Raw genomic sequence first — 18,661 nt, 5'->3', positions numbered from 1 at the left:
AACCCTGTAGAATCTTGTTTGCTTTTCCCGCAGACTGTGGAGACAGTCACATGAACCTGTCCATTTAAAAATTACTTTAATTTTATCTCCCTCCCTTCTGCCCAGTGTGGAAACTCATCTTCATTACTGAAAACTTTGATACACTCTCTAACCAGGATGCTCCTTCCCTGAGGGAACTACATCACATTGAGAGGAACCATTGTCCAGGAACCCCAGGATGAGCAGCAGCATAAATATACCTCCAATGACTGTGGGTATTATCAGTCATTAAATTTTTGCCAATGCAAGTCACAAGAGAGCTAAAGGCTTCTCATCCCAGTTTGTATTTTTCTTATCAATAACAGTGGTTGAGCATCTTTTTATGTGCTTATTGATGACTTGTGATTTTTCTGTGAATTGCCTACTTTTGTCTTCCACTCTGTTTTTTGTTGGGATATTTTTCTTTTTATTGATTTGTAAAACGTCTCATAAAATTGCATATTGTGATATTTATGGAGAGGTGCCACTCAGATCCCCTTCAAAGGAGGGACTTGTTTCCCCAGCTGTTAGAAGCACTGTTAGCAGAAAGCCATCAACTGTTAGTTCTTCAGGGATGGCAGGAGCTGCAGAGCTATAATGGCTAACATCCAATGACTGATGTAATAGGGGAAAGGCTATAATGGTCCAGCCATTCTGGCCCATTAGACGACAATACTGAGAGGCCATTTTACCTCCAGAACTCCCCGTGTGGTTTGCTAAGGCTGTTGTTTGAGTCTGCGTTATATCTAGACCTTTCCCTCAGACAAATCTTGAGTCCTTCCCCTGCCTTCCACAGGAATTGATCCCAGGGGTACTTCCTAAAAAAATATTCTGTCTCAGATTTTGCTTCCTGGAGAACCCAACCTGTGAAAAATATATATTTTACCTTGTAGCAAATATTTTCTTAGGAAATTTTCTCAGGCAAGTATTGCCTCAGGACCTTTGCACATTCCTTTCCCCTATGCCATTTTCCCCTTGGCTCTCTCCTACTTCCTTAGGTAGCAGCTAAGTTGTCATATCCTTACCAAGGCCTCCCCTGATCCTCAACCTAAATCAAGTCTTCCTATCATTTTCTGTCATGGCTTCTTATATATATTTTTTTCATAAGCTCTTATCTCAGATTTTAATCTTATCAATAGATTTATGTGATTATTTGTTGAATCCCCAACAAATAATTTTTGATTGATAGATTACCAGACTATAAACACTATGAGGGTAGATATGTTTAAAAATATTTTTCATCATTCTATATTCAGTTACTGTCATAGTTCCTGAAGTATAATACATCTTTAGTAAATTTTAGTTCAGTGAATGAAGGGATGAATAAAGGGGTGAAGGCAAGAAATGAGTTCTCTTTCTAAAAGCATGATTTTCAAACAAGGCAAACTCCTCAGCTCCTGAGTGTCTAACACAAACATCACCAACTGACATTATGAAACCATTCTTCATTCTTTTTGGGGTCCTGAAATTCTTTTGTGGTGTGGGCCTGAGGTTTGGTTATAAATTAATCCTGTCCATATTTTCTTACAATGAGTTACTTGAAATTTATTTCAAGGGATTGCCTTTGGATCCCAGGGTTCTTTTGAATCCAATTTTAAAAGCATTATTCTGTGTAATTAGACTATTATAAATGAGGGAAAAAAATAGGAGTTCTATGGTTAAACCATTTAAAAACAAAATTAATTCCCACTGCTCAAGGCCTAAAGGGAAAATCTAGAAAGTGGGCAGAGAAAATGGGTTGTCTCATTAGATTTTGTTCAGGACCTATTATTACCAATTTAGTAGCTCACCCTTGAATTGGATTAGAGTATTACCATGATTACTATATTTATAATATTACAAGGGATTTATAATATGTCATTTGCAGCTGAAATTTCTCATGATTATTTTAGCCTAGAAGCAGTAATAATACTTAATCAAGCAAAACTTTCTATTTTTTTATGCCATTTAACAATGTGTAGTTAAATCACATGTGATTCTTGTATGATGGATGAATTTTATTACATTCAATTTAGTAACTAGCCAGAAAGACTGAAAGCTTAATACCAAATGTGTTCTGCATATTATTGGGACGTGGTTAAAAACAACTCGATCTTCCTCTTTTCTTCTTGTAAGAGATGTATGAGCCTCAGAACATGGACTTGTTGTCACATATATACCTATTATCATTCAGAGAAGAATTTCTACATGCTAAAATAACTTTTTTCCCCCCAAAATAAGGGGGAATAAAACTGATTTCTCATCTTTCAACCAATCATTCCTCTATTGGGTGAGCCTGCTTCTTGGGCCATTTGTTTAATCAAAAGTTGGATCAAATATCTTTTAAAATAGGGAAGAAAAACATTTTATAAAATAAGTAGAGGACAAACAGATCTCTTACCTGTTCTTTAATCTCGACAGCTTTTTTTTAAAGATTTTATTTATTTATTTGTCAAAGAGAGAGAGTGAGAGAAAGGATGAAAGAGAGAGAGAGAGAATAAGCACGGGGAATGGCAGGCAGAGGGAGAAGCAGGCTCCCTGCTTGAGCAGAAAGCCTCAGGTGGGGCTTGATCCTGGGACCTGAGAGGAAGGCAGGTATTTAAACTTTTGAGTGTGCCACAATCATGACACATGCCACAATCATGACAGCTTTTTTTCCCCCCCCTAATTTTATTTGAGAGAGAGAGACAGAGATAGAGCAGGAGTGGGGAGGAGAAGGAGAAGCAGGTTCCCTGCTGAGCAGGGAGCCTGACTTGGGCTTGATCCCAGAACCCTGGAATCATGACCTGAGCTGAAGGTAGCCACCCAGGAGCCCCCAATCATTATAGTCTTAAAGAGAAATCTAGAACACCGACATATTTTTTTCTTTGTCCTCTAGTCTGCTATTCAGCTCTTAGCCATCCACCAAAGTACCTCTAAGGATAACAGGGAAAGAATACACACCCATTCCCTTTGGTAGGTGTTTACCACCGGGGGCTCAGAGGGAGAATTTAGGAGATCAGTAAACTAGCATTTAAAGAAAAAGGGGGGAAAAAAGACTGCATCTTTATTTTCACTTACTTCTAACTAACATTTAGCATTGATAAATGTAGGCAACAAACCCTACAGTAGCATGAGTACTATCTATGCTTTTTTCCTCCAGGAGAAATGATATATAATTGTTATTTCATTTTCCCGATGTTGCAGGTGTCTCTGTCATTTATAGCGATCATGACTTCAAAATGATGATAGTTATTAGATCTGCTGCTGGATTTAGTTGCTTAATGCCTCGGTGAAGAACCAAGTGTGTTATCAGATCACAACGTTTTTTCCCAAAGTATTTTTGCAGATACATTTTAATATAATTGGTTTGCTCTTTAACAGTGTATTTCAAGTATTTACAAGCGTTACTTTGAGAAGCATTTTGTAGGCTCCATAAGGCTGTGAAATGGGTCCATAAAACAGAAAGGGTCAAGAACTCATAACAGTTATTTTCCGAGTTATTAGACTTAACTTTCCCCTTCTTTCAGAATTGAGGTGAAATTCATATAACATACAATTAACCATTTTAGAGTGTACAATTCAGTAGCATCTAATGCAGTCGCGATATTATGTAATAACCACCTCTGTAGTTTCAAAACATTTTCATTGCTCCAGAAAGATACCCCATATCCTTTATGTAATCAATCCCTATTCCTCCCTCCCTACACCCTTCTGACAACTGCTAATTTTTGCCCTATCTTTACGGATTTGCCTAGTCTGGATATATCATATACAAGAAATCATACAACATGTGACTTTTTATGTCTAGTATCTTTTGCTTCGTATTAATGTTTTTGATATACATCTAAGAATGTATCAGAACTTCATTTCTTATTATGGGTGAATGGATAAACTAATATTTTCTTTTAATAAGAAGTATTTTGTAAAAGTGTCTTTACGCTCTTGAAATGAAATTAATAGATAAGAAAACCTACTACACATAATTTCAAAAAATCAATGTAATGAATAACTATCTTATAAAACACAAAAGAAAAATAATTTGTAATAAAATCATGTGTATTTTGATATGAAAATGCTCAGTCACTAGTACTAAAAGCATATTAAATAGTCATATGCTTGCAATCTTATATAGAATCACCATGAATTAAGAGCTAGAAATGTAGACTAATACAGTGTGAAGTATCAGAGTCTCAAATACCACGCACATATCTTAAAACAAAGCAAAAAATTCTCTGTGTTATATATGGTATCTCATTAGCTTTTAGGCTGACATAATTTTTTAGAAAACAGATTAGGCACTTACACCGCTGTCTGATGGGACATTTCAGAGCAATGAAGAACACAGGACAACACCTCCTTGTGTAGGGCTATCTTACTTGTTGGAGCGTGTACAGCATCACTAAATAGCAGTAATGTTCCTCAGTCACTGTGACATCGGAAAACACCCTGGCAATTTCAAAAAGGCCTCTTTGGGGGCAGTAGTGACCCACAGAGGACATGTGACCCAAAGTTTACTCCCTGAATCTTGACATTTCTCTGAAGACTCGTGTTTTATCTCTAGCATTAAATGCATATCTATGTTCTGTGATACAGTGGAAGTGTTCCTGTTTTGTTTTGTTTTTTTAAAGATTTTATTTATTTATTTGACAGAGAGATCACAAGTAGGCAGAGAGGCTGGCAGAGAGAGAGGGGAGGAAAAAGGCTTCCCACGGAGCAGAGAGCCCAATGCGGGGCTCAATTCCAGGACCTTGGGATCATGACCTGAACCGAAGGCAGAGGCTTAACCCACTGAGCCACCCAGGCACCCCAGAAGTGTTCCTGTTTGAATAGATATATAACTCTGACGTGTCTGAATTGCATGGGGGCCAGTCCGAGTATCCTGCATCTTTCTAAGCGCAAGTCTAACTCCAACAGCCTTCACAGTGGCATAGATGTCCCTGTGAGCTTCAAAGAATGTCTTGGAAAAGTGTTACACCTACAGCAAAACTTCATTACAATTCATTTTAAATCTCTACTCCTTTTACAAAGTCCCTCTCTTTCCCCACCCAAATATCTATCCTTCAGCTTTTCCAACCAGGCTGGCTTCAGATCTTTCCACAATTCTCTCTAAATATTATACCTTAGCATGCTCCACTGAACAGAACAAACATTACACGTAAAATCCTGTAATCAAGTTTCCTGGTCCCTCCCTCCGGAGGGGCGCAGACTTTTCAAGGAGCTATCTTGATATTTGTTTCCTTTTGTTGTCTCCTGGTAGAACAAGGTGTTTGGGCACCTGGGATTTCATTTTTGAGGCTTCTGGGCTTTAGGAACAGACTTTAGGAACACATGGGCCCTGGAATCTGCCCTCTGCAGCCCAGCCCCTGGCTTGTTCTGATAGGCAAGCTACGGGGGTGTTGACCCCCCACAGAGCTTTTCTTCAAGTATCTGCTTAAAATTTGCTTTAAAACAAACAGATTTGTTCTCAGGGACTCTTCTGATGGTGGAAAGTCAGGTAAAGAACTTTGAAACAATGGCACTTCAGAAAAAAAAAAAAAAGGACAATTTACTGTTAGGCATTCTCAAGGCTGAACCCAAGACTGAGGTCACAGAGGTGTCAGACCCGTTGGGAATTTCTTTTGCACTTGCATCAAATATATAGTATACTTTCTTGATTCAAGGTACTGGAGCTATGTCCCAATATTTGATTTGAACAATCTTCTTGAGAATTTTCCTAAAAACATCTGCTGAATTACGTACAGGCGTGGCTCTGGCAGACATTTGTGAAATATGAAGAGAAAAATGATTACCAGTGAACTATTGCCTCATTCAGAAGCCCAACCTATCTATATTAAGAAGCCTTCAAAGTGGGAGCTAAAATTAGTTGCTCTTTAATAGCTGTATATGTGGGAAACATGTATATTTCAAAGTAGGTGTTCAGTAAGTCTTCAGAAAAGGACCTCTGAGCATTTAGGCTTTTCTATTAAGATATTGGAGTTGGGGGTGGTGGAAGAGGTGGGTAAAATTGTTTAAGGTAAAAATTAGATAGGACACTTGCTTAAAAATAAAATGATACAAAAATTTTCAATAACAATAAAGAAGGATATGCTAGAATCTCCAGCAGAGCAAAATTGTCCATGGAATGCCCACAGGAGAACCTACTTCCTCCTGACAGAAAATGATTAATGATTTTGCAGACAGCCTACATATATGCCATTTTATGCCCACGCTAAAGCAACAGCAATTCAAGTTAAGAGCAAATGTTATACGCAAACAATGAATCATGGAACACTCCATCAAAAACTAATGATGTACTGTATGGTGACTAACATAACATAATTAAAAAATAAATATTTTTTTTTTAAAGAGCAAACATTACAAATACTAAAGGTAGTAATGACACTCTTATAGGCATTATTAGGAAGTTAAAACATGATTTTTATTAGATGATAAAGAAAAACAGTTAATAACAAAAACATTTTATATTTTCATAGTTTAAATTACCATACTTGATATTGTTTCCAAAGTGTTTGAGATGTTCCATCTCTTGGAGTCATTTTTATCTTGTAGAGCAGTTTTAGGTTCACAGCAAAACTGAGAAGAAGGTACAGAGGCTTCCCTTTTATCCTCTACCCCGCACACATGCACAGTATTTCCCACTATCAATAACCCTCATCAGAGTGGTGGTACTTATATTACAATCAAACCCACATTGATGCATTATTGTCACCTACATTCCTTAGTTTACATTGGTATTCATTCTTGGTCTTGATATTCTATGCATCTTGAGAAGTGGTTAATTGTTATGGAAACCCAAGTTCAGCTAGCTGCCTGTTGCTCAAAAAGACAATATTTAAGAGATGAGTTTTGATCAGAAAGTAATACGGGCTTTATTCAAGATGCTGGCCACCTAGGGAGAAGACAGGCTCTGTCCAATGGCCAACTCTGAAGGTTCTGCCTGGCCCAGGCAGTTTTAAGGAATTTAGGGCAGTTAACATTTGTCCAGACTCAATAATACCAGCTACAGACATTATCTCAGTGCTTGGAGGCTGTGCCACAGGGTTTGATTTCTGCTTTGTGTTGTGCAGAAGGGCTCTATTCTTTCTAGGAAAGAATGCATGATCTATAGATGTACAAAGAAAGGTTAGTTAATCACGCAGGTTAGGGGGCTTGCTAAGGCTGGAAGATTACTAGGTTCTAGGCTAGAAGGGTCAAGGTGACTTCATAGTGACATGTATCCATCATTATGGAATCATATAGGCCAGTTTCACTGCCCTAAAAATCCTCTGGGCTTTACTTGTTCATTTGTCCCCCCATTCCCAACCTCTGGCAACCACTGATCTTTTTACTGTCTCTGTAGTTGTGGCTTTTCCAGGATTTATACATTTGGAATTGTACAGCATATAGCCTTTTCAGATTGGCTTCGATCACTTAGTAACATGCATTTAAAGTTTCTGCATGTCTTTTCATGGCTTAATAGCTCATTTCCTTTTTAGCACTGTTTGGATGGATCACATTTATTATTATTATTATTACTACTACTACTACTACTACTACTACTATTATTATTATTATTTTGGACCACAGTTTATTTACCCATTCACCTCTTGAAGGACATCTTGGTTGCTTCCCAGTTTGGGCAATTATGAATAAAGCTGCTATAAACATCATGTGCAGGTTTTTGTGTGGACATACGTTTTCAGTTCATTTTAATAAATATGAAGGAGCCACGACTATTGGGTTGCATGGTAAGAGTATGTTTAGTTTTCTAAAAAAACTGCTCAACTGTCTTCTAAATTTGCTGTAGCATTTTCTGTTTGCATTAACAATTAATGGGAGTTCCTGTTGCTCCACATCTTGGAAGCATTTGGTGTTGTCAGTGTCTTGGATGTTAGCTATTCTGAGTGTAGTGATATCTCATTGTCACTTTAATTTGCATCTCTCCAATGACAAATGACACGTAGTATCTTTTCATATGCTAATTTCCCATCTGTAGCTCTTCTGTGGTTAGGTATCTCTTTGGAGCTCTTCCCTGTTTTTTAGTTGGGTCATTTATTTTCTTGTTGTTGAGTTTTTAGAGTTCTTTCAGGATATTTTGGATATTGGTTCTTTATTAGATATGAGTTTTGCAAAAATTTCCTACCTTAAGTTTCAACTAAAATTCCCTAATTTTAATACCATTTCAGTTGGTTTTTAGAGTTGAACTTATAACATATTTTTTCTTTCTAATACAAGTAACTTAATTTAAGTACTTCCTAAGTAACAGTTCATGTAATACTTTTACAACGTTTTGAATAAAATTATATAGGTAGTAAAGAGGGGAGTTCTCAGTTAGAATTTCTCCTAACATATTTTCTATGCAAGAAGAAGAAAATGAAGATTAGAATTAAATTCAGCTGGGAGAGAAAACAGAAACAAAAAAAGGAATATTGATGACTAAATAAGATAGATAGTTATTTCTCTTTCATGTAAAAGTTCCAAGGTATGTATTCTGGAACTATCTGGCCCCTCTGGTCCACAAAGTCCTCTGGCGTGCAAGCTGCTGTCAGCTCAGAGCTCCATTCATCCAGCGCATGGCCCTTACCTTCATGGACAAGGTAGAATGTGAGAAATGATGAAGAGGAAGAGGTAAAGGATGAGCTAACTGCCTCCCTCTCTTCCCCGCCCCAGCTTTATTGAAATATAATTAATATTTAAGACTGTGTAAGTTTAAGGTGTACAGTGTGATGACTTTATGCATGTAATATTGCAAAATCATTACCAAAATAATGTTATCCGATAGCTTTATCACCTGACATGATTATCTTTTTTGTATATATTTGTGGTGAGAATATCTAAGATCTATTCTCTTAGCATGACTATAGTTACCATGGTGTACAGTATATCCCTAGAACTTACAACTGGAAACTTGTACCTTTTGACCAACATCTCCCTATTTCTTCTAACTCCCAGTCTCTGACAACTGTTATTCTACTCTATTTCTATGAATTCAACTTTTCTTTCTTTCTCTTTTCTTTTTTTTTTAAAATATTCCACATTTAAGTGAGATCATGCAGTATTTGTCTTTCTCTGTCTGACTTATTTCACTTAGCCTAATGCCCTCAAGTTCCCTCCATGCTCATGACAGAATAATATTCCATTGTGTGTATATATACATATATTGTGTGTATATATACATACATGTATATATACACACCAGATTTTCCTAGGGAATGTTCCTAGATGTCCCATTGGTGGACTTGAGTTACATGGTCACACCTATTGTAAGGGAAGCTGGAGAGTATAATTTTTTTTTTAAGATTTTTATTTATTTATTTGACAGACAGAGAACACAAGTAGGCAGAGAGGCAGGCAGAGAGAGAGGAGGAAGCAGGCTCCCTGCTGAGCAGAGAGCCCGATGCGGGACTCGATCCCAGGACCCTGGGATCATGACCTGAGCCGAAGGCGTAGGCTTTAATCCACTGAGCCACCCAGGCGCCCCTGGAGAGTATATTTTTTATCTGGAGAAATAAAAAATTCTTCTGCTGTAAATGAAGGGGAGGGCTGATGTTGGGGGATGACTGACAGGCTCTGTTATCCATAAACTTATTTAACCAATCTCTCACTATTTTGTTCTTTCTTTTACCAATTTTAAAAGTTAGGTTGTTTGTTTTCCTATTTTTCATTTTTAAGAGTTGTTTGTATAGTTTGGTAATAGTCCTTTATCAGATATATCTTTTGCAAATATTTTCTCCTATCATCATCTTCTCTTATTTTCTTGAGGTATCATGGCTTTTATAAAAATAGCTATATAAAAACACAACAGCATTTAATATAATATATTTAGAGATCTAAAGTTCACAGACAAAAATCATTTTGTTTTTTGCATTGTCATGATAATAACTTTGCTCCTCAGTAGAATAAAAGTCAATATTTAAGTGAGAAATGATCTGGAACTTTCACCTGTATTTAGAAGAAGAAAAATGTGGATCACAAATAGAGGATGAATAGGAACTCTAAGTAACATTTAGAAATACTTTTGCAACATTTCTATGATAATATGACAAATGTTTTAAATGTTTGGTAACATGAAAATATTTTCAAAGTTGCCCTTTAGATAAAGTGTTCAAAAGGCCAGTGAAATATTGTGTGTCCCTAAACAGATAAAGTAGAAAGTGTTCAAAATTGTTTTAAAATTCTCCTTTTATTAAATCCTCCTATATTATACATATTATATTATGTCCTACCCAGGCCCTGAAGTTAACCATTGGCTAGCAAGCATAAGCAATGGCAATTAGCAGATTTTAAAATTTGTTTATTTATCATGATATATAAGTAAGGATCACAATTAATTTTAGAGACATATGCTGCTTTTACAAAATATCACACAAAAATGACTACTCCACAATTCCAAAATTCTTTCATTTTCTAGCAGGATAATCCAGCATTTCAGAAAATGACAACTCTATCCAATTTAGATTTTATATTACACTTACCAATGCTAAAAGCAGAAACAGAATTGGGATTCACTGATGACCTAATTTTTCTCTAGCTCCAACTCCTATCTCTACCACAGTTTCCTAGCTTTGGGAGAAGCTAGTTTTGTGCCACCTTTAACGAAAGACTTTGCTTTAGTTGTCAGCATTCTCAGGGCTGGCCTTTGCTGCCTTTTCCATATCATGCCCTTTCTAGGGAAGCCCATATCCCATCAATGGGGTTATAAAGGCCCAGTGATTTTGGCCTTACACTGGACAACTCTAGCTCCTCACTCTCTAAAATATTCTGCTGGGTTTGGTCTTATTCTAAGAATCTATGGATCAAATAAAAAAAATAAAAAAAAAAGAATCTATAGATCATTAGAAATTAGCCTATAACATTGTCTCAGTAGGGTTTATCTTGTTGAAACATCTGAACTTCAAAGGTTAAGAGAACAATTAAGCTTTTTTTTTCTACTTGATGAAACAAAATTATATAGCCACTATGATACATGCACAAAAGTAAATCCTCCCTCCCCACACCTTTATGGGAGAGTCTGCCTTACAGTTTAGCCTAATCAAGCTTACACATTACAAAGCCACCACTGTTGACAAAAACATTTTAGGATCTGCAATCTAAATAGAGTCTAAGGGGTTACTGACAACATCTCCTACAGATCCTTTCTGAAAATTAGATGAGTCTCTTAGTTTTAACTGTCATGAAATAATTGGCAAAATTGAAAGAACCCTGGTGCCCAACAGGGAAGAATGTGAACCTAGCTCATAGTTGGAAGAGAAATATGTAGAATTCTCACAGAACTTTCCAAGGTAGTTGGACGATATAGAGGAAGAAAATGATGTTTGTGGCAGACTGCCGGTTGTCCTCTAGTATTCATTTCTTCTTCTTCTGTAGTCCTATGGCATCTAATTTCTACCTGGGCCTCTGTTAACCCAGAGAAATAGGCTGCCAGTTTATAGTTAGTTGTAGCCTGTACACTGTGCTGCTTGATACAATATAAGTAAAAGTAGTGTTACAGTCTCTGAGATGTGTTCTTAAGGGAAGGGCATAACCTTCTTTTATCTTTTCTTCTTTTCTTTCTTTCTTTCTTTCTTTCTTTCTGTCTTTCTTTCTAGGTGAAATGAGGGTGTGATGATTGGAGCTGTAACAGCCATTTTGAGCTAGGAGGGGGATCTTAGTAATGGAAATTAAACACATTAAGACCAACAAGACAGAAATAAGTTGTTTCTCTTACATGGGAAACCCTGTATCATCTACCTTCAGACATTTATGTTGATTAAAAATCCTGACCATCATCTAGATATTGTAAGGACCTATTTAGAAACTGTCCCTGCTCCCCTTCCCCCAGGGGATTTACTTGGAGCCAAGTCCTGGAAACCAGCTTCAGGTAACAAAGCCCAGATACAAAGGTGGGTCAGGCCAGGTGGAGACATCCGATGGGGGGGGTGCATACTGTCCCCCTGGTTACCAAGGGGTATGGGCCCCGCCCTTTGGGAGTCTTTTGGACGCCAATCCCAATCAAGGTGTAATAGGCTGGTTCAAATGTCTACTAGGGTAAATTGTAACTCAATTGGTCACCTAGCATCACTGTGGAGTTTCCTGTGTGTGTTACAATCTCATTGGCCACCTGTGTGTGGCCAGGCCCAACCGCATGGCCTTTGCCCTTAAAAGCTAGTCTGTGAAACAGAGAAGGGTCGCCCTCTCTTGTAAGAGGCATAGCCCCGAACGTTGGTTAGATTCTTGATGCTTGGCGGGAAATAAAGCTTTGCTTGGCCTTCGCTTTGTATCAGTCTCGCCCCTTTAATCACGGACCCATTATTGGGGCATAACAGATATAAGTACTATTATCTTTTTTTTTTTTTTTTTGTCAGAGAGAGAGGGAGAGCGAGCGAGCACAGGCATACAGAATGGCAGGCAGAGGCAGAGGGAGAAGCGGGCTCCCTGCCGAGCAAGGAGCCCGATGCGGGACTCGATCCCAGGATGCCGGGATCATGACCTGAGCCGAAGGCAGCTGCTTAACCAACTGAGCCACCCAGGCGTCCCAGTACTATTATCTTTATATAAAGTTATATGATGGATATAGAACCATCTTGGTGAAATTTCTGCTTGCAGTTTTTTGTGAGTAAAGGTTTGTTTCAACCCATTTTTAAAAATCTTGTCTATCTTGTTAAAATTAAGAACCAGAGGATGTAATTTGCAGCTATGGAACAGAGAGAGAAACTAGTTTAGACTAGAATCAGATCCATAATCAGACTTAATTAATATAATCTTGGCAAAGATGTTTGTCTTATGCTATAAGAGCTAGGATTCTAAGTTAGAATTATCTTTTTCGTGAATTTACATATTCATTGTGCATAGTAACTTAGAACCCGATTTTTATTACAGTACTTTAAGAGATAATTTTAAAAGGCCTTCTCTTTTTTTTCACTTAGTTTTTGCAGAGCGTAAGTGCACCTTTTTTGCCTCTTTCTGTAAAATTGCTACTATTTTTGTTTTCACTTTTGGATTGAATAACAGATACTGAAAGGTCCCCCAATAATGGGTGCATGATTAAAGGAGCAAGACTGATACAAAGCGAAGGTCAAGCAAAGCTTTATTTTGCGCCAAATATCAAGAATCAAACCGAACGTTCAGGGCCACGCCTCTTACAGAGAGGGCGACGTCTCTCTGCTTCACAGAGTAGCTTTTAAGGGCAAAGGCCATATGGTTGGGCCTGGCCTCGTACAGGTGGCCAATGAAATTGTAACACACAGAGAAAGCTGCACAGTCATGTTAGGTCACACATTAAGTGACCGATTGAGTTACAATTTACCCTAGTAGATATCTGAACCAGCCTATCACCTTGGTCAGAATTGGCGCCCAAAAGGTGCCCAAAGAGCGGGGCCCATACTCCTTGGTATCTAGGGAGACCGTATGCGCCCCCCCACTGATTGGCTGTCTCCACCTGGCCTGACCTACCCTTGTATTTGGGCTTTGTTACCTGGGACTGGTTTCTGGGACTTGTTTTTAAGTAAGTCCCCTGGGAGAAGGGGGGCAGGGACAGTTTAAGTTTTAAACAACAAAATTATTGTTTAACCCAATGGAAGCGCTCTAGCTAAATAGGTCCTTACAATAGTTAATTTTCTTTAAAAGTTTTCATTGCTGATGAGACAATCTTTTTTACTGCTTTCTTCTGGGTTCTCTCATTCTGATTTATTGTGAGAATTGAACTTCCTACTGACTGGAGGTCATTGTTGATCTTGAGAAGGTGGAAGAAGGTCATCTGAATTGAAATGGGGAGAAGTGGAGATACTGCCTACGGAAAATTGTTTCTTCAAGTTTTCCTGGAAAGTGGATAACCAGAATTTCATATGCTAATAGAAAGATCTGGTAAAAGGGACTCCCAGGAGCAACTTAACTCCACAACAAAAGAGCCATTATTATGGCTGGGCATGCTGCTACACCCTGCGAGGATACTAAATCTTAATTCCGGTGTGTTTGGCTCATTAACAAAACAGTGGGTTGATTCGGGTGAAATGGAAAACATGACAGGTTCACAAATATATAGGTCTGGTACCAAGTGCCATTGTAGAAGTGAAAATATAAGAAAAAGAAAAGATAAATCATCTCTAGTTGGGTTAAATAGGAAAGGCCTCATGGAAGAGATAAACATTTGAAGAAGTTACGTTCACAAGGTTACCTGACAAGTTACCTGTCAAATCTTCACAAGGATGTCTGATTATGACTCATCATGGTGTTTTTGTGTGTGCAATGCTTGCCTTCTACATTGGACAGGATCTAGAGCAGTGCCTGGCACAGAATAATCACTCAATTTTTATCATTGTAATAAAAATATTATGACAGTAAATATTGAGTGGATGAGTGAAGGAATAAATGTATATACGCATTAATAAATGGTTGTGAGCTCCTCAGGGGTGGTGGATGTTATCTTGCTCATCTTTGCCTCGCTCTGGACACAGCGTACACACTGCGCGCGGCACTGGCAATTTATTGGGCGCTCTGTTTGCTCTGATCGAAATCTCCAGGTCCAGCCGGAGACTGGCCGACTGGCCAGGGCGCGGGATCTAAATCCAAGCCCGGGCGGAAGGGATGGCTCCAGCCAGTAGGGGGCACCGGCGCGCGGCTGGGCCAGGATCCCCCAGCGCCGCCCTGCGCGGAGCCCGACGGCAGTCAACGCCATGCGCGCGCTGCTGCCGCTCCTGCGCACCGGCTGGGGCTGGCGCGCGGGAGCCCCCGCCGCCGCCCGCTTGCCCCGGGGAAAGAGTGCAGGGCCTGGACCGCACGGCGCCATGGCCCAGGCCTTCTACCGCACGGAGGAGCGCGGCCAGCTCTACTCCCCCGATTACCGCCTCTTCTTCAGTAAGTAACTCGAGAGGCCCCCGGCGGGCGGCGCACCAGGGAAGGCTCGGGGTGGGGCCTGTGCGGTCCACGCGGCCTCCTCCCTCCTCCCTTCGGGCTTGCGGTGCTGGCCGAGCAGCCCAGGCCACCTCCCCGCACGCAGGGGCCCGCGCCGAGCCACCGGAGCTGTGGGCGAGGGGGGCGGCGCCGTGAGTCCCCAAACGCGGAACGCAGAGACGCAGGGTGGTGGGCGGCCGGTGGCGCCGCGCTGAGTCGCCCCGGGCGCGGCCAACCGCCTTCCCCCAGCGGCGGGCCGAGGCGCAGGGGCCCCGCGGTCACCGCGCCGCGGCCCCGAAGCCTGAGGCAAGGCCCCGCAGCGGCTCAGGGTTCCGGTAATTCAGTTGTGCAAGGGCAGGGCAGAGTCCGCCAGCAGACCGGCCCTCTCGGTGGGCGGAACCACGCTCCTCCTAGTGAGGGCCTCCTGCAATTGGAAAGGCTGTCGGAACTTTGGAGATGCTTAGGCCAGTGGGTCTTTTTTGGGGTGGGGATGGAGTGGGGGAGACTCTGGCGAAGCATCTCCCAGAAGCACGATTTTATATTCACAAATTTGCACTTTGAATGAGGTGCTCGACCAAGAGCCTAGTTGGCTCCCGGCCAGCCGTGTCTTCTCACAGTGAACAAACTCCAGAGGGCAAAGGGAGTTGCAGGGCACTGAGCTGACCGGCTAAGTCAGAAAACGACCCAGGTCCCCGTTATTTATTCTCATTTTTTCTTTGCACCCACGTATTTCACTGTGGGGTGAAGATAGGGAGGTTGGTTGAGTTGCCTTCATGCCTAATGACTTCCGAGCCCTGAGAGAGGTAGTACCTTTTTTCTGTAAAGTCGGCCTTGCCTTATAAGCCCATTTCTTAGGAGCACTAGCTTTGGGGCCTTTCGGATCTAAGGTGGAATCCTGGATTTTTCAGCTGTTCGCTCCGTGACCCTGGATGAGTTTCTTTACCTGCTCTGCTTTTTGTTTTCTTACCTGTAAAACAGGGCTGTAAGAATTTCATGATAAAGTGTGTATAAAGTGATTAGTCAGAGCATCTACAATATAAATTATTAGAAATAATACCTGTGATTATTGCTATCTGTAATTTATAAAATGTTTACACTATCTTACGTGAACTTAGGGTCGAAGAGTATTTTATGGGAGAGAAAACTGAGTATACTTTATGGATTATGATGCAACCGATATTAAAATATCTTCAAAATTGGTTGCTCCCCCCCATGCTACATATCCTTTCCCATCCTTGTTTAGTCAATCAATACTCCTCAGGTGGAGAGGAACCCTTAACAAGAACTCCCAAATTTCTGAGTGGCTTGTGTTCTAGAAGGTTATGTATGATGTGGTAATTTGGGGCACAGAGTGTTATGAAATGGCAGTTAGGTTTTTGAGTAGATAAAAGGTTGTCTAAACGCATAACATGGTGAAAATATTCTAGATTTGCAATAAGTACAGTAATAATAGACCAAGAAAGTCAACAAGTATTTACCAAGTGTGCTAGACACAGTTAGACATGGCACTGAGGAGATTTTAGTTACGGGCCCTGCACTTCAGAGAGAGTAATGATGTCAGTATAGGTAATTAAGGAAAAATATAAAAACACTGAAAAATATTTTACTTGAGGGTTAACAGAAAAAAGTCTCGAGGAGTCTGGGTCATATGGAATAGTTGACAGAGCATTGGCTTTTGAAATGGCGACTCCTAGGCCTTCACCCTGTGCCTTCCATGAGCTCTCACTGTTATTTGGGCAGGTGATTCCTTCATTTCTTACAGGGTGTTTTTTTAGCTGTGAAATAATGCAGATGACCTAGCAGTGATCTTCAGGGTCCTTTTTGGTGCTGATCTTCCTTGAAGGCACTGGATAAATATTAGATATTTTAACATTCTCTATTGGGACAGGGCGTCTCTTTTAGGGCGTTTCCAAGGCTGTATTGACTTTACACTGTGGTTGTTTTTTTTTGTTTGTTTGTTTGTTTTAGCTACAGTGTATTCACCTCATAATTTTTCTGTAACTAGAATGCCAAAAATGTTCACTGAGTTAGGGTAAATGATAGGAAGGAAGAGAAAAGGCAAGAATTGGAAGAGTGTGGTTTGGGGAAGGGGCCAGGTGGTGAGAAACTGAGTGGAAGGTATGTCAGGTTAAACAATTCCTGGTCTAAAACGCCAGGTGGCATCCTTGGCCCAGCATGTTTCCTGATTGCTGGCTAGGGTAGGACAAAGTGAAAAGAAGCCCCTTTAGGGTAAGGGAGGAAGTGGAAAACAGTGAACAAATTGCTTCTTATAAAGATGGTCTCAAATTAGGTATTTTGAGTGTTGACAATGTCTACATGAAGTACTAGTATGTAGTTGTACATAACTTCAAAGAAAAACACGAGTGCAGCACTACTTGGCTGAAAAGTGTTGTTCAGCGTTATTGCAGTGGAATCATTTCCAAATATATTCCAGTTTTCTAAAATACTGCGCTGGGAGGTAGACCATTTTTGAGCTTCATTTCTGTAAATGGTTTCTCTGTACTGCCATTCAGGAGAATCTGAATAAATGATAGGTTTGATACTTTTTTTTTCCTTTTAATTAGCACTGGACTTTGTAGAAACAGTACTGAAGTGAGATGGGATGATATAGGGGAAAGAGCATCCTGGCAGGAATCATCAGGTCTCCTTGGTACTAGCCCTGGCCTTTTATTAACTTTCTATGTGGCCTTGACTGAGTCATTTAACTTACCTGTATCTCAATTTTATTAAACCATGGAAAGAGGAGATTGGACTAGATTGTCATTTTTCCAAACTGTACTGAGTTGAACACAGACATACCATAGTTTATTATTAGGTTTTCTTTATACAAAGCACTTCATGGTTTAATAAATGAGCAGAACACTTCCCATTTTATCACCTTCTTGGAGAGTCACAGCGTGCATATTAAAGATCTGGGAAATTCTGATATAAAGTAACTTGTTATAAAGATTTGAACCCCAGAGCCTATATTTCTTAGAACATTTTAACATTTTAATGACCCTGGAGTTTCATGGAATTCAGTTGGGGAGGCGCTGGGTGAGGTGATAACTGAAACTTCCAAAAGCAAGTGTGTTGGAGAAAGTTTTAGACTAGTAATCAAAGCACTTAGATTGTAGGCCTAGTTGGACTATCTTGGGCATTGGTTGACATCCCTCAGCTCAATTTCTCCATCTGCAAAATACGGATAGTACTAATGATATTATCGAATTGCTTGTGACAGTTAAATGAGATCAGGTGTGTAAGATTATTAGTGTCTCACACATGGTGCATGGTAAATATTTAATATTATCATTTCTTTTTTCCTTTTGACTTCAAGATGTAAGACCAAAATTCTTGTCATATTCTGTGAAGGGTGAAAGTAACCGGAGAGAAGCAGATTCTCTGCTGAGTGTGGAGCCCTAGGCAGGGCTCAGTCTCACAACCCTGAGATCATGACCTGAGCCAAAATTAACCTCAACTGACTGAGCCACACCCATACACCCCCCAAGTCTTGGTTTTAATGGCTATTGTTCTGCAGTCTTTTGAATTGTGAAATCATAATGAAGTTAGACTTGTTTATATGGGACCAAAGAGAGCACTGCATGTCAATATTCCTTTGATAGCCTGCAGGTCTGTCTTTGTTTTGTTAGTAACTTGAAAATTCATGAAGTACCTGGGTGGCTCACTTTGTTGAGCCTCTGACTCGATATCATTGATACTGTTTAGGTCATGATCTCAGTCAGGATCTTGAGATGGAGCCCTGGTTAAGATTGTCTCTGTCTCTCTGCCCTTCTCCCTGCTCACACACTCTCAAAAAAAGAAAAAAAAAACAACACAAAACATTCTTTTTTTTTAC

At 39.8% G+C, this 18,661-nt stretch overlaps 1 protein-coding gene across 4 annotated transcripts in view; it reads left to right on the top strand.

Moving 5' to 3' along the window:
• The first annotated feature begins 14,493 nt into the window (after positions 1-14,493).
• Positions 14,494-18,661, top strand: part of PPA2 (inorganic pyrophosphatase 2) — an 86,669-nt gene continuing 82,501 nt past the window's right edge. Inside the window, exon 1 of one of the 4 annotated variants that reach the window (XM_047718134.1) lies at positions 14,494-14,790. In XM_047718134.1, coding sequence (XP_047574090.1) covers positions 14,521-14,790 — 270 coding nt within the window. In that variant the 5' untranslated portion in view covers positions 14,494-14,520. The remainder of the gene's footprint in view (positions 14,791-18,661) is intronic. The other 3 variants (XM_047718135.1, XR_007125184.1, XM_047718132.1) reach the window with 3 other exon arrangements.

Source organism: Lutra lutra, chromosome 2, assembly GCF_902655055.1.
Source record: "Lutra lutra chromosome 2, mLutLut1.2, whole genome shotgun sequence".
Lineage (NCBI taxonomy): Eukaryota > Metazoa > Chordata > Mammalia > Carnivora > Mustelidae > Lutra > Lutra lutra.
The sequence above is the reverse complement of the archived record's forward strand: the minus strand, read 5'-3'. Positions and strand labels throughout refer to the sequence as shown.